This window comes from Atractosteus spatula, chromosome 17 (assembly GCF_055471065.1).
Source record: "Atractosteus spatula isolate fAtrSpa1 chromosome 17, fAtrSpa1.hap1, whole genome shotgun sequence".
Classification (NCBI taxonomy): domain Eukaryota; kingdom Metazoa; phylum Chordata; class Actinopteri; order Semionotiformes; family Lepisosteidae; genus Atractosteus; species Atractosteus spatula.
Genome location: NC_142722.1, coordinates 12739267 through 12753320, shown reverse-complemented (window position 1 = coordinate 12753320; position 14054 = coordinate 12739267). Strand labels below are relative to the sequence as shown.

At 37.9% G+C, this 14054-nt stretch overlaps 1 protein-coding gene across 1 annotated transcript in view; it reads left to right on the top strand.

The window, feature by feature from the left end:
- LOC148819143 (transmembrane protein 132C-like) overlaps positions 1-14054 on the top strand; it is a 78354-nt gene that overhangs the window by 27816 nt on the left and 36484 nt on the right. The window contains exon 2 of the mRNA XM_088935971.1: positions 5238-5424. Coding sequence (XP_088792097.1) covers positions 5238-5424 — 187 coding nt within the window. The remainder of the gene's footprint in view (positions 1-5237; positions 5425-14054) is intronic.

Genomic DNA, 14054 nt, shown 5'->3' with positions numbered 1-14054 from the left:
GTGCTGTGATATGAAAACACTTCCTTTGACAGACATCAAACTTATGTGTACCTTCTGTAACGTTATTTTACATGCACATCAGAAAGATATTGTATATGTAATAGAGGAACTGTTTGGAAATAACAAGTAATTGTTAAGCTACAAAGTATTTCCCAGAGATTTAAGTTCTTCTAAAGCTCATTTGTTCTGCTCTTATATAACCTGCACGTCATAATTCTCATGTAAGACAGCCAGCAATTTACTCTTTTGCTTATGTATGTTTTACAAGACTGCCTTCATTAAAGATGACCTCTGAATGTCATTCATTGCATTGTGATTTATTGGCATGAATAGCTTTTACTGAAAAGACATATCTGTTTTTATGCATTTCAGAGGACCAGCTGTGGTTATTAACTACATTAATGCCAGAATTTAACATTCCTATCGAATTCTCCATTTACCTCAACAAGCTGAAACCAAAACATGTAATTTAGTGCAGTGCATGTGCCCTTTCTCGAGATTCACTGTAGATACTGTATAAACTCCTTTTTTCTCCTCAACAAATAAGGTGGATTTTTCAGATGATAGCTGCTGTATGCTAAGTAGGAGCAGTTGGCTGGCTGCCGGCTGGGAGGAAGTGTCTTGTCAGACCCTAATGCTGGGCACAAGCTGCCGTGTTTGACACTCGGAGGGAAGAGCAACAGAAGGGCGCCCTCTGCTGCCCAGACACCCCCATGGCTGAGCCTGGCGTGCACGCGTCTGCAGCTAGGTGGCAGAACCTGCTCTCAGCTCACAGCGTACCAGAGCAGCCTGACGTGGTGGGGAAAGATGGAAGCAGCTCTTGGCAGTGTTTAAAAATCTTAACCTTAATCTGCACTACAACTGTCTGTGGCAGCCGAAACAACCCTGATACGGCGCTGACACTGGGACCACTTTTTGTCACAGTGGAGCACCGTACACAATTACGATGCAGCTGACATTAGGAATTAATTCTGTTTTCATTACTGAGGAATAACAAGGGAGTATTTGACTTCTAATTAACTCCTTACAACAGTAATTATACTGTTACCTTTTGTGACGCTTTGCTGCATGATGGTTAAAAGCCAGTGCAACTCAAGTGAGGGGGTCACACCAGGTCATGTACTGTAGATTACTGAGTATTTGAAGTCATCTGACTCTCCTAATTCAACTTTTTGCTACACAGGTTTTATTGTGCTGCTTTATAGGCAAAAATCAAGGATTAAAATGTTTCATGGTTGCAGACCAGTTGAATTTAGGACTGTTAGCCTTGCTTTACATGATCCATGAGATTCATAATAATAACTAATAACTTGTGCCTCACATGGATTCACTTGGATTAACGCAGACTATGTCAATAAGACTCCCAGAGAATGGAGACCAATAACGAAACCATTTCTGACCTTTTGGTTGTCTTGTATTGAATTTCAAATAAATCTTAATTGGGGGCCACCAGTAATAATATTCTAGATAGATTCCTACACTAGAACATAAATTATGAGCTTAAACACATTATAAGGCAGTGCAGGCAGCAATTACATCTAGTCTAGAAGACCAATTTGTGTAGAATAAGCCCTGTGTTCGTTAATAATAGTGTCAACATTGAATTATTCAAAATGCCCCTAAACTAGAGTGTTTCATCCTAATACGATTTTTACTGCATGCCTGACTCACTGGAGTTGATTATTTCCACAGGAAGATGCAACGGATACTGTACGTCATCTCAGAAGTGCGAGAATTATGCGAGGAAGGTCTCTGTATCATCAGCTTTATACTATATTTCTGATTATGGCTTTTCACTCAACGCTTGCAAATACTGCTTGAATGTTATGCTTACTTTTCCTTCACTGTTGATTAACCAGTTGCACATTAAATTACACTGTAGCTTTGTGTGTATTATTTTTTCCATCATGAACATAAGGATCCCTGGCATTAATAGCTGGATAAGGGCAAGCAAGAACACTGTAAGCTTCATTGAGTCTAACACACCATTAGTTTTAAATAAATAATAATGGTTCTGCAAGCATAAATGCTTTTAAAAAGAATTAGACACTTTGTGGGATGATTTCAGGATATTGCTTATTAATGTTTTCTATAATGAGCCTCAGTCTGAATCTGTAATGAGCACCAGCTCTTTGAAACCTGAAAATGGGGTATTGTAAAAACTATATGATGTAGACTGTAGGCAGATTCTTTTTTTTTGCCTGAGTTTGGGCAGTGTAAACAATTTTCTGCCTCAAAGGGTGTTTATCACTACTGTCACATAAATAATGCAAAACACAAAGCACTGTTTTTTGAGAATACAAAAATGCCATTTGGTTGTATTATTTTCCCAAGAGCCAAAAACAGTGCAGAGAAACTGAATGTTAACTTACCTGTGAATATTGATTCTCTAAGTAACTATACTAGGGCTTGTGTTAAATGAGCTAAGACAATCAGATTTTATGAGTTGTGGAGGATTATTACCTCCTCTGGTGTCTGGTTTGAATCAATTCTATTGTAATTTAAGGTTGATTTTAAGATAAGGTTTGCATTTGATCATTCCCATTGACTTAACTAATAAAATACATTAAAAGGTATCTATTATGAATGAAGCATATAGCTGTTCGTAGATTTCTATATTGTGTGTCATTGATGTAAAAGTATCTTTGCACCCGGAGCTTAAATGTAATTTAAATAGTGTTTGGAAGACTCCACATATTGAAATATGGAATATTCTTCTGAAAATTCCCCCCCCCCTCCCCCCTATCAGAATGGTTTGTGAAAAACCCTGTTTCTCTTTTACATATGAGATATTGATTCACACTGAGTACTGCTTGTTCAGTAATGGGCTTAGATTGTTGAAAAAGTAGTGCACCTTGGGACAGCACACATTTCTATTTACCCTTGAAAATGGAAGGTGATAGTGTCCAGGAGTCTTTGAGAAAAAAAGCTACATCATTGTGATCATTGTCAGCCTGGGTAACGACTCTTGAGGTAGTAAGATGCCCTGTAACCACACTGGGAGGGAATTGTACTTCACCCCATGTCTAAGAGGAGTTGATTCTAATGGGTTTGGAGGTGCAGGTGGTCAGCAGGTTTGCACACACAATCCTGGGGAATGTCGCTCTAAATTTACGTTGCCTGAAGGTTGAAATTACTTTACTTCTCATTTAGCAAGTTCAAGAACTCTGTGCTCCACCACCACCATGTGTGGCATCAGTGGGAACTCAGAGAATTCACTTCTACAGTACATGCCTGTTGGAATGCAAGAGCAAGCTAAGAACTCCACAGGCAGAGTGTGGTCTATATACAGTACACCGTAGATTTGTTTTGTTTTTTTATGTCATTTTCTGCTTTGTTCTGTATTCACATTAAAATCTTTCTTTGCATAAAGATTTAGTGTAAGGTACTGTACATAACAATTATGGCGTAAGAAATTTAAACAAATGCTGGATATGTTTTATCCTTAAGAACTATTTTATTAGGTTACCTATCTCCTGACTTAATGCATTAATACTTTATATTTAATGTTATCTGAAAAAATAAACTTACATTTATTTGTACAAAGAATTTGTAATATAAACAGTAGACTTAAAAGGGTCTGGATCAAAGAGTGGTGTTTAAAAAAAAAGGAGGCCACTCTCCCAGGAAATGCACAGCCTAAAGGTATTCATTGGGTGCTTAATCACAGTGATGCTGTTTATTTCAGTAGCACTGTCTGCAGAAAAATAAAGACATGGGCCTCTGCACACAAGCACAAACGTGCTCAGTAACCGTAGCTTGTACTTCAAGCCCCAAGGTGAACTCTTATTCATTCCCTACCTCCCTGCATTTGTTTGATTTTAATTTCCAGCATTATTGGATGGTTAAAGCCTCTAGTGTCTTACTTGATGTTTGCATTCAATGACCATACAGACATAAACAGACATTCAGAGATCCTCGTAGACTGGAAGGCTGGTGCATTTCATATTGTCTCATATTGGAAACTTGCCCTTGATCTACCTAAAGCTCCTCATTGTCTGTCCAGATGAAGCATGACTAGAGAGCACTGAGCTGAGTTGCTCAACGAATCTACCATCTCTTCAGATGTCTGACTATTGGCCTGGACACTTTTTAACACTTTCTTTTACAGCAGTTTGGCGTTTCTGAAGTGTAATGTATCATGAAATTTAATTAAGGGCTTTTGTTTGCCATACCTACAAGTGCATCTGTTTTGACAAAATGTGCTATGGGCAAGTAGAGTGTCTAATGTACAGTATATTGTAAGAAACATAGTACTGTTACAAACCACATCTGTTATAAACCATTTATCAGCCAGCATGTATCTTGTTTTATGCATTTTTTCCTGTTTTGTTTATGACAGTTGAATACATTGGTCTGAAAATCTAAGCATCATGGATTTGAACACAATCCACTGTGACAATATTCCCAGCCTTAATATAAAAAATAAGTAAATCGATTTTTGTGAGGTGTAAACAGGAATAAAAGCTCCAAACCAATTGACACTGCTCTCTTTTAGCAGAAAAGAAATGCAAATGTTTTTTAGACTTTAGTGAGGAAGCTCTCTAACCTCCTTTGTATCAACTTGAACACTCTTAAACATCAGTATGGCATGGAGCAGTCAATAAGAATTTATCGGCTGAGACTCACAGTATGTGTTTGATGTACCAGACAGAACTGATAGATCGTATGCCATTTGGCCTCTCTTATACTGTAGCTTACATGTAAGGCTGACCTTTCGTGCCTCTAGGCTATATTTAAACTCCATGCTCCAGAGAGTCATGGAGAATTTTTCTTGTTGATGCTTTACATTTACCAGACTTAATACAGTTCTGCTGAACACTGTTGATGGTGTAGTTTAATTGTGTTATTATAAACATGGCAAAGTGCTCAAATAAGTTTTCCCCAAGCAAAAGCCTAAGGGCTATTATTATAACCATTAAAAGAAACTGCCTATGATCTATGAGTGTTCTCTTTTTGTATGTGGTACAAAGTGGTAGCTCATGTTTTGTTGTCTTTTTCAGTGTGTGCCAATCTGGCCTCTTTCCTTGAATTAACTCTTTTTGTTGTTGGGTATTTCCTCATGCAGAACATCATTATGAGTTTCACCTTTAAGGAAAGCCCTGTAAAAATTGTTTAGTGTCTGCAGATTGGTATTTTTGTGTTTTTTTTATATTCACTTTAAAATGTGTGATACTCTGTACCAGGTCCATTTGTGCAGTCATTAGCAATGGCTGTCTTTTCTTTTGTTTTCTCAGGGCAGAAGGAGCATTCCAGAAAGTGTTGCAGGTGGATCTGGAAGTAGACAGCTTCTTGGGCCCTTTAGGGACCAGGCCTGTGACATGGCAAGTGGAGTATCCAGGCACAAGGACCCTGACTGAAGAAGCTGAGACGGAAATCCGCCTGGCACAGAAGGATCTGGGGGCTATTGTTCCACTGGCCATGGTGAGTCCATACTTCACACACAGAGAGCAGACAACAGTGGGTGACTGGCCAAGGTCCTGGAGAGCTGCAATCCTGCAGCTTTTGTAAAAGTTCAAAAGAATCTGTGGTAAATGAAATGCACATTTAAGATACGATAAGTTTGTTAGCCATATACAATTTCTTGCATTAGGAATTTGTCTTTTCATATACCCCAGCTTGCTCTCCAAGAGACACACAGGCAGGGAGAAAGAAGCTTGGGGTCAGAGCACAGGGTCATCCATCTATATGGCACCCCTGAAGCAGCTGGGGTTAAGGGCCTTGCTCAGGGGCCCAACAGAGTAGGATTCCTGTGCCGCCCGCGGGATATGAACTGGTAACCTTCCAGCCACAGGCGCAGATCCTTAGCAGCAGTGCCACTGCTCTGCCCCAGTTATTTTGATTAGATGTACTGAAAATGGTTAGATGTTGAGGCCTGCATTTTACGTCTTTTTTTCATTTGCTTATGTGTCAAATGCAACACATTCTTTTGAGTATCTCGACATCATGATCACTGTGACAGTGCTTTGCCAGTCTGTGCTTTGAACCAAAAAGGAGCCTTTAATAGAGACTATGTAATGAGACGGTGTGCCTTAACATTTATTATTTATACCCAACCTCAGAATTTTCATATCAATACTAATTCTGTTTAGTTAAATGGTAAAATCATCATGCATATTTCACAATATGGATTTTTAGGAATTAGGAAGCAAATTGATTAGGAAGCTTATTCAATAATTGCCAAGATACATAATAACTCATCTACTATTAAAGAATGGATTCTATAGTTTGTGGTCAAGTCAATTATTTTATGAAAACAAACATTTGAGTGAAGAGCTAGAGCAGTAAGATAAATAGTATTTTTGAGTCACATAAATGAAAAAGCAATCATTTACATTAATCAACAAAGCTTTGTAAAACACAATTGTGCTCACATGGTTAACATAGAATAAGTTCTTATGTTGCCTCACAGCGATTGGGTCTTGGGTTTAATTCTAAGCTAGGGTGACGTCTATGTGAAGTTTCCATGCTCTTCATGTAGTTGCATGGGGTTTTCCTGCCATCTCCCACCTTCAAATGTCATCATGACCAGGTTGATTGATTTCTCTGAATGTCCCTGTATCTGTATGTGTGTCTACTCTGTAATGGACAGGCGTCCAGTTCATAGTGTATTCCTAGCTTGTGCTCTTTGCTTCTGGGATAGACTTCAGTTTGCCTTGACCCTCCGTAGGATAAAGTGGCTATCGATAATGGTGAAATTATGTTGTTTTGCAATACAAGGTTCAATTAGTAGTTTGGGATTTTTTTAGCATTATTTCATTTTGGTTCAGTTTAATTTGGTCTTTAAAACAGTCTTTTTCCCTGCAAATTGAAAACTGTTGGTTCAGTTGTTGCTAAAGTATCCTTGTAAGAGCAGGCAGAACAGAGAGTTCAGGCCAGATCGCCTCTCTCAGAGGAAATGAAGAAGAACAAGGCATGTACTGTATGTGAACAAAGGGATAATATCAAGGAGTGGCGGTGAACAAAGGGACTCTTGCAGTACAAATGTGAAATCCAGAGATGTGAAACTCAGTTTAAGTATATTTGCAGATCATTTTGAGTCTTTTTTATGATTTCAGGTTCAATACTTTATAATAAAAGCTGTTAAAAATAAATATGATCTTACTTAGCCGCAGCACTGAATAAGCTACAGTAGGTTCCATACTGTACATCAATATGAGAGAAATAGCCAGTTTAGTAGAATAGATCCAGTGGCTAACAAATGTGGCCTTTAATATCATTTATATCTACTGAATGGTTCAATGGTTGCAGTGGGGAGATGGGTGCTGCTGATTTCTTATTGCATTGGACTTCTAATATAGCTGTCTGATTTTATTTTAGGGTCTCCTGGTAGAATCTCTGAAGGGGAAGGGGGAAGCAGGAAATGTACAGTAGTTTTGGTCCATTATTTGAAAAAACTTAAAACTAATAAGAAACTGTCATTAAAAAGTGCTTGGTACTAATGGTTCATATTAAGCTTATCTTGCTCCTGAAATGTTATTTTTCTGTTGTGCATATAAGAAGCTTCAGTCCTTTTTAACATGGCACACAAGGCAATGACTGTGTTAAACACCATTGGTTATTAAAGACCATTGTGTTCTCTGGTTATGTACAGTACAGCAACAGACACTGCTTGAACTGAAGCTCACAAGCACTACTTTGAACATCTTGATCACATACAGTTGAGAGTTCACCACAAACCCTTTGTTTCTGATATTTTTCTTGTGCACCCCTCCTATGAATTAGAGGTCTGTACAAAAATCTGTGAGCATCTAGCATTCACATGTACTGTATAATTCCCGTGGCTATGATCCCTAAATTTAGCAGGAGAGCGCATTCCCATTGAGTATATCTGTGCAAATGTTAGAAACAAAAAAGATTTTGTAATGAAAGAATAATTTAAGATTTTTTAATTATTTACTTTTTACACCGTTATCAGATTGATCTGAATTTGACCTTTCAATTTCAAAATAACAATAATTTCAAATGAAACTGTGCTGCTGCCCTGCACTGTCTGATGAGTGGGTGTACAGAAGAAGGAGTTGAAAGGTGCAGACTTTTTCAAGGATGGATGCATCCCACATCTGTGTGTTGGCCAATGTTTTCAGATCACTGGCACGGTGAATGATTGTGCATTTGCACACTGATTAATGCATTGCAGCATAACAGATCATTACAGAACTGGCCTATAAAAAGTGGAATGTACTGTAGATGACTAGAATTATCCCATGGTGTTCCTCTGAACTCCAGCATATGGTACATCCAGTCATCCGAGAATTCCCAGCAACACCTCCTATTCTAACACAGGTCTATCCATTCCATCAGAAGCAGTTTGTGTTCTCACATGGCTTGCCTGGAGCTATACTGTATTAATTTTCTAATTCTCCTGTCTTCGTATATACTGTATGTGTGTGAGTGTGTAAGCAATATATATACTGTATACAGGTATGCTGAAGTAGAAACTGATTTAATAGTTAATTTAATAGTAATCATTAAAGCAAGAGCCCTTATAGATGTCTCCCATCACTCTCTGCCAATGGAACAAAGTAATGTCCAGTATGTGAAAGAGCCGACAGACTTCTCCTCTAGTGCATCACCATGATTCTGTGCAAAATGGGTTTTGAGGGATTTGAGATACTTCTTACACAGTCGTTAACCGTTTTATGCAATAAATCTAGTTTGAATAATATAAATTCAAATTAGTGTCATTAAAAACATATTTTGTGTTGAATGTGGCTGTGCTTCTCAAACAAGCAGCAGTGTTGGAGAAGTGGTCAGGCATGGGCCCGGCTCGTAGGTTCAAACCTCTTGTGGAGTGCTGGACCACTGGGGCAAAGAATTTCACTTAGATTGCTCCTGCAAAATGCTCTGCTATACTGTATAAATTGATCCTCTCCAGGTCATCATCGTTAATGAGGATTTGTTCTCAATTGTCTTATCTAGTTAAATAAAAGATTAGAAAGCATATTTAAAGAGAGTTAAGCAAGGTCTTAAATGAGATCTTAAATAGGTTTGAGCAGACACTGAAAGGGTTGGCTACTTTTTTAACTCCCCTGTGCAGTTCAAGTTTGTTTCTTCCACAGATAACAGGATATCCATCCATTATCAGTGAGTCACTTATTCCTGGTATGGATTCTGACAGTTCGTTGCAGCCCAAAGTCCAGGTTTTTTGCCTCATTTGCTGGTCTGAAAGCTCCTTTTGTTGCTTGATTTCTTGTCACTTGTTCAAGAAGTATATCTAACAACCTAACAACCTTTCCTGAGTGGAAAATGTTCTGCTAATGGGCATCTTTGGTTTTGAAAGTTGTAACAGAGTCATGCCTGCTTTCATTGTAGTCTCGCTTTATGACCTAATTTAAACAGTCGTAATTTGTATCCATAAATATGACTTTAAATACTTTTAGCACGTGAGTAACCTTAATGATTTTGCCATTTTCCAGAAAATCACATTTGGGGGGGGGGGGCAAATTTAAACAGTCGAATGATGTAAGAATGTGCCTATAATGTGTAAGTCTCATGAAAATATTCCTAGGAGCTTAATGCACAGTACAGTACATACATTAAGAGAGGGGCACAGCATGGGTACACAATTCAGAACACTTAGGCCTATATAACAGCACACAACATTCTGATCAACTGTTCTTGATGGTAAGCACTGGAATATCATCTAAGATTTAAAGAGCAAACAAGCAAAGACGTTAATGCAGAACTGAACACTCAGAATAAGATACTCAACGTGTCAACAACAGACATATGTAAATACAGATACATAGCTACATTAAACTGTGATGTGTGCTGTCTGTCCAATTAGATATATATATTTTTTTTAAATAAAAGGCCAAGCTGCTGTTTTCTGGGAATGCCCTCCAGGCATTTCTGTTTCTCTTCTCTCAGCTGATATGAAGTGATGGCAAGGCTAGAGGAAGACAAGGGGAAAGGAACTTGAGAGACTTGGTCTGGTCTGAAAGCCAATGAGAAACGGTTTCCTCTCAGTGTTCGGATAAGCTGGAAAAGCACAGGGCAGACTTCAGAAGACAGACTGCAGGCATCTGCTGAGACAAATGTGTTATTGCTGTGGTTAAGCATACGCTTTCATGTATAATTACTTCTAATTAGACTAATAGGCCGTATTGTCTTTTGCCGTGATTGAAAAGGTAATTGAGTTTCAGGCCTGGTATAATCCTTTTAAACTGGGAGAGGAATCCATAAGTCAAAGTGCTACGAAGGGCTTTAACACAATAATGATGAGAATATTAATTAATATTATTGAAGCTGTTCCCAGTTCGATCATACCTGAATCGTGTTCATTCACGAGGCTCTCAAATCTTTTGTCTCATTTTTTTTTTGTTTTTGGAAAAGAAGATTGCACGTGCACCGGGGAGTTATCATCTCTAGATGCAAACTGTGCATCTTAACCCCAAAGGGTTAAATGACAAATGATTTGAAACAACCTTGTGCATACTAAATGAAACTGTTACACACTGTGAAATCAGCTCTCCCCGAGTGTCAGTCTATCATCTTGGCATGCGGCAGAGTTGATAGTCAGCACTGTTTAGCATGCTAAACCCATTCACAGTCAAGCACAGTGTTGCACATGCCCCACTTGCTTTAAAAAATAATAATAAAAAGAGAAATGGATAAGGGAAAATGGCATTTGTGCGCCAGCAGTAGCAAGCTCTTTGTGCAGTGCAGAAGGGCAACAGGTGACAGCGTTCATTGCAGTATCACTCTATTCCCCAGACATTTCTCAGCTTATTTAACATATAGTACAGCAGACTGGTATATTTTAGGCCACTGGAGGATGGATGTTAGTGTTGGTAATTTGAGGCAGATGTTATTTTTCATCCTAGTAGGGGGTTTGTCCATTATCTTCACTCTCGCAAAATACTGCAAGCCTGACCAATGTCCTTTCATTATTATTATCATCATTAGAATCCTGACAAAATGAAATGAGAGCAGAAAAAAACACATTACCCAGCACATCGTTATTCTGAGTTCTTTTTTAACTGTAGCTAAAGGATGATAAATTCAGTACATACAAATTGGATTAAAGAAAAATGACTTTCATGATAAAATAGGATTAAAGTCCACCTTTAATGTCTACAAAAGAGGAAAACTACACATACAGTGAATGCAGTTTATTTCTATGCATATTAACTTATTTATTAACGTATTCCCTTCCTTCTGTCGATATTCATTCTTATTCTTAAATATACATATTAGAGTGTACATGAAGTATGCTACTGTATATACTAGTACAGCTTTTTGTAGACATTCTGAAATGAATAAATTATTTTTAATGAATTTTATGAATTATGATTTTTTTTAAAAGCAGGTTTGTTAATTACTATGCAGCAGTCCAGCAAAGTTAAAATAGGTGTGTTATGCTGTAAGTGAAATTCATTTAAAGCATCAATGAACCACTGGTTGCTTTGAAGAATTATCTTTTAAGCATGGGGCTTTTCTCAGTACAAATGAAAGTTAAAGAAAAATCACTTAAAGGTTTTTTTTTAAATTAACCTTACTCATAATGATGAGTAAAGTTACACAAAGCACTACACAAGTTCTCAGAAGTAGTTATATTCATAAAAGTCGGCTTGCTTAGTTGCAATGTAACTTTGAACTTGCCATTTGACACTAGTGACTCCTTCTACATACTGTATATATAGAAATGTACACAAATTCACTTTAAACAATAAAAAATATTTTATTCCATGGGATTGCCTTCCGTTCATAGCTCTACAAAAGTTGCTTACATTGTTTGATGGAAATGTATATATTCCATTACATTGTTTATGGGTCACAAGCAGTTGTTTATGAAATACAATTGTTAAAACAGATGTAGGAAAAATGATTATATAGGTCATGTGTATCAGATTCATTACAATGCATTATTCATTAATCTTCATGGCTAGGGGCCAGAATTATCAGGATAACCTGTACCAGTTAACTGAAGCTATCAGACCATCATGTAGACATTTAAAAATATGTCTATAAAATAAAGTTTTTTTGCTTTATGTTTGGAATAAGCCAGTTGTAAAACTATTTCTACAGAGAGCAAACAACGATGTTTTCTGTACCCCTTCAGTGTCTGATTTGATTTTGGTGGAAGCACTTGCTGAAGACTTCCATAAGCTCCTTGTTAGCTGTTGTTTTGTGGGGAGCTGTGCAGGAGATGCAAGGTACGGTTTGCAAGACAGTGGAGAATATTTAAAAGCTCAATGTGTTCTCCTTGATCAACTTTGCCTTCCTTTATTGATGGTGACATTATTTTGCCAACGATGTCACAAGTAACATGTCTTGTCTCACACGTGACAGAAGCTCTTTATTCAGTTTCCTTTATTTGTTGCTGCACATCATGGCCTTATTAAGTCATTGTCAGCCCACAGGGCAAGATGCCTCCAGTCTGATTCCATTACTCACAGATCTCTGCCTGGCTATTACATAAATGAGTGTGAAAGTAGGGCCAAATATATTCGAAGGCTACCAACTAAACAGTTTTTTTTTTGTCAGCGTATATATTTTTCTCAGCAAAGCTGTTGAAATGTGCCTGTTTCAACAGGTCCAGAAGAAAAACAGTTGACAGAAGCTTGAGGGGAAAATGAAACAATGGAGGCTGATTCTTGTACAGTAATCTGTAACCCAGGGGCTTTACGTTTTTAGATAATTGATCACAATGATAGCGCAATGTTTTAAGGCAAAGGTGACAATCTAACAGCCCTCTTTAGATTTTTGCAGCTGAGTCTGAACCTATTGGTTTGCCTTTGATTTTTTTTCCATGCACTGTCAATGCTTTCATTCCTGAAATAACCATACAACACATCCCTGGCATGGTGCTGCTCATTAGTTTATGTTCTGTTTGTTTGACTGATGCCTTTGTTTGAGATGACTTGCAGCTAATCTCCATATAAGGCACCAATGCTGCAAAATAAACACTGCAGTGATTCTGTAAAGTGATTTTTTTATATTTGTAGGTGCAGCAGTAAGTTGTTCTTATTGCAGTGAGTGGTTTAAACCTTTAGATTGCACTTATTGGCCAGTAGGTGGCTAAACCTGGCGGGGGTTGCAGGTTTAAACACCTTGAGAGTAAAGCAGGAAACTGTTGAAGCAGATCACAAGCTATTGCTGCTGGCTTTATAGTATTAACCCTCACATATCAACCTTGAACAGCACTGGGAACCTCCTTTTCATCTGAAATGGTTAAATGGATGTTGCTATCTGATCAGTCTCTACTCAGCCTTACTTGAAGGAGTACATTGTAGTTCAGGCTATGGACAGCATGTCTTGTCTTTATCCTGTGTGTGCAGTGAGTTGTGATGCATTGCAGTTCAGCATTTATATTCTCCCTGAGAGCAAAATCGTCCACCCTTGAGACATTCTAGAATGTCCCTCACGTTCCTCAGTTCCGACCTTGATGTGCTCCAGAGAGCACTGTAAAACCCACTCTAGTTTATATTCACTAGGGATAGTCCCTCCATCCCTGACCCTCTGATCTCTACAGTATTGCTGGTGTATTTTTCACAAGCATCATGAGGATTCTATCCTGTGAAGTTAATACCAGTGCCAGTCCTTTGTCATCTTTTATTCAGCATCTACTTCTGAAGTAAACATATTATTTGAACAATCCTTTTGAACAAAGGGCCTCCTGTCTGTACTAATAGTCCTAAGACCACCTATGTGTTCTTGCAGTACCTGTACTGCAGCTTAAAGCAGCCTCTGATTTGCTGTGAATTTCCCTGTCGTTTAGATTCCTGCAATCTCTATGATCAGTTCAGTTCTTTATAATTCTTCTGTTGCTCCCTTTTTAGATTATGGACTGAAATAAAATAACTGTCCCAGGAAACAACATTATTTTATATAATGTTATTTATTTTTCTCAGCAAAGCTTTTGAAATGTGCTGTATGTCAAAGTTTTCTTATTATTGACTCACAGAAAATATGATGGGATATCAGTGCTGAAGATAGCATCACTACATGACCTTTTCAACATGGTGAAATGCAGAATAGCCCCCCTCACATACTTCCTACCACACAGCTTTTATACAGTAGCTCTTTTTCCAGTAGCTGAAAATCAT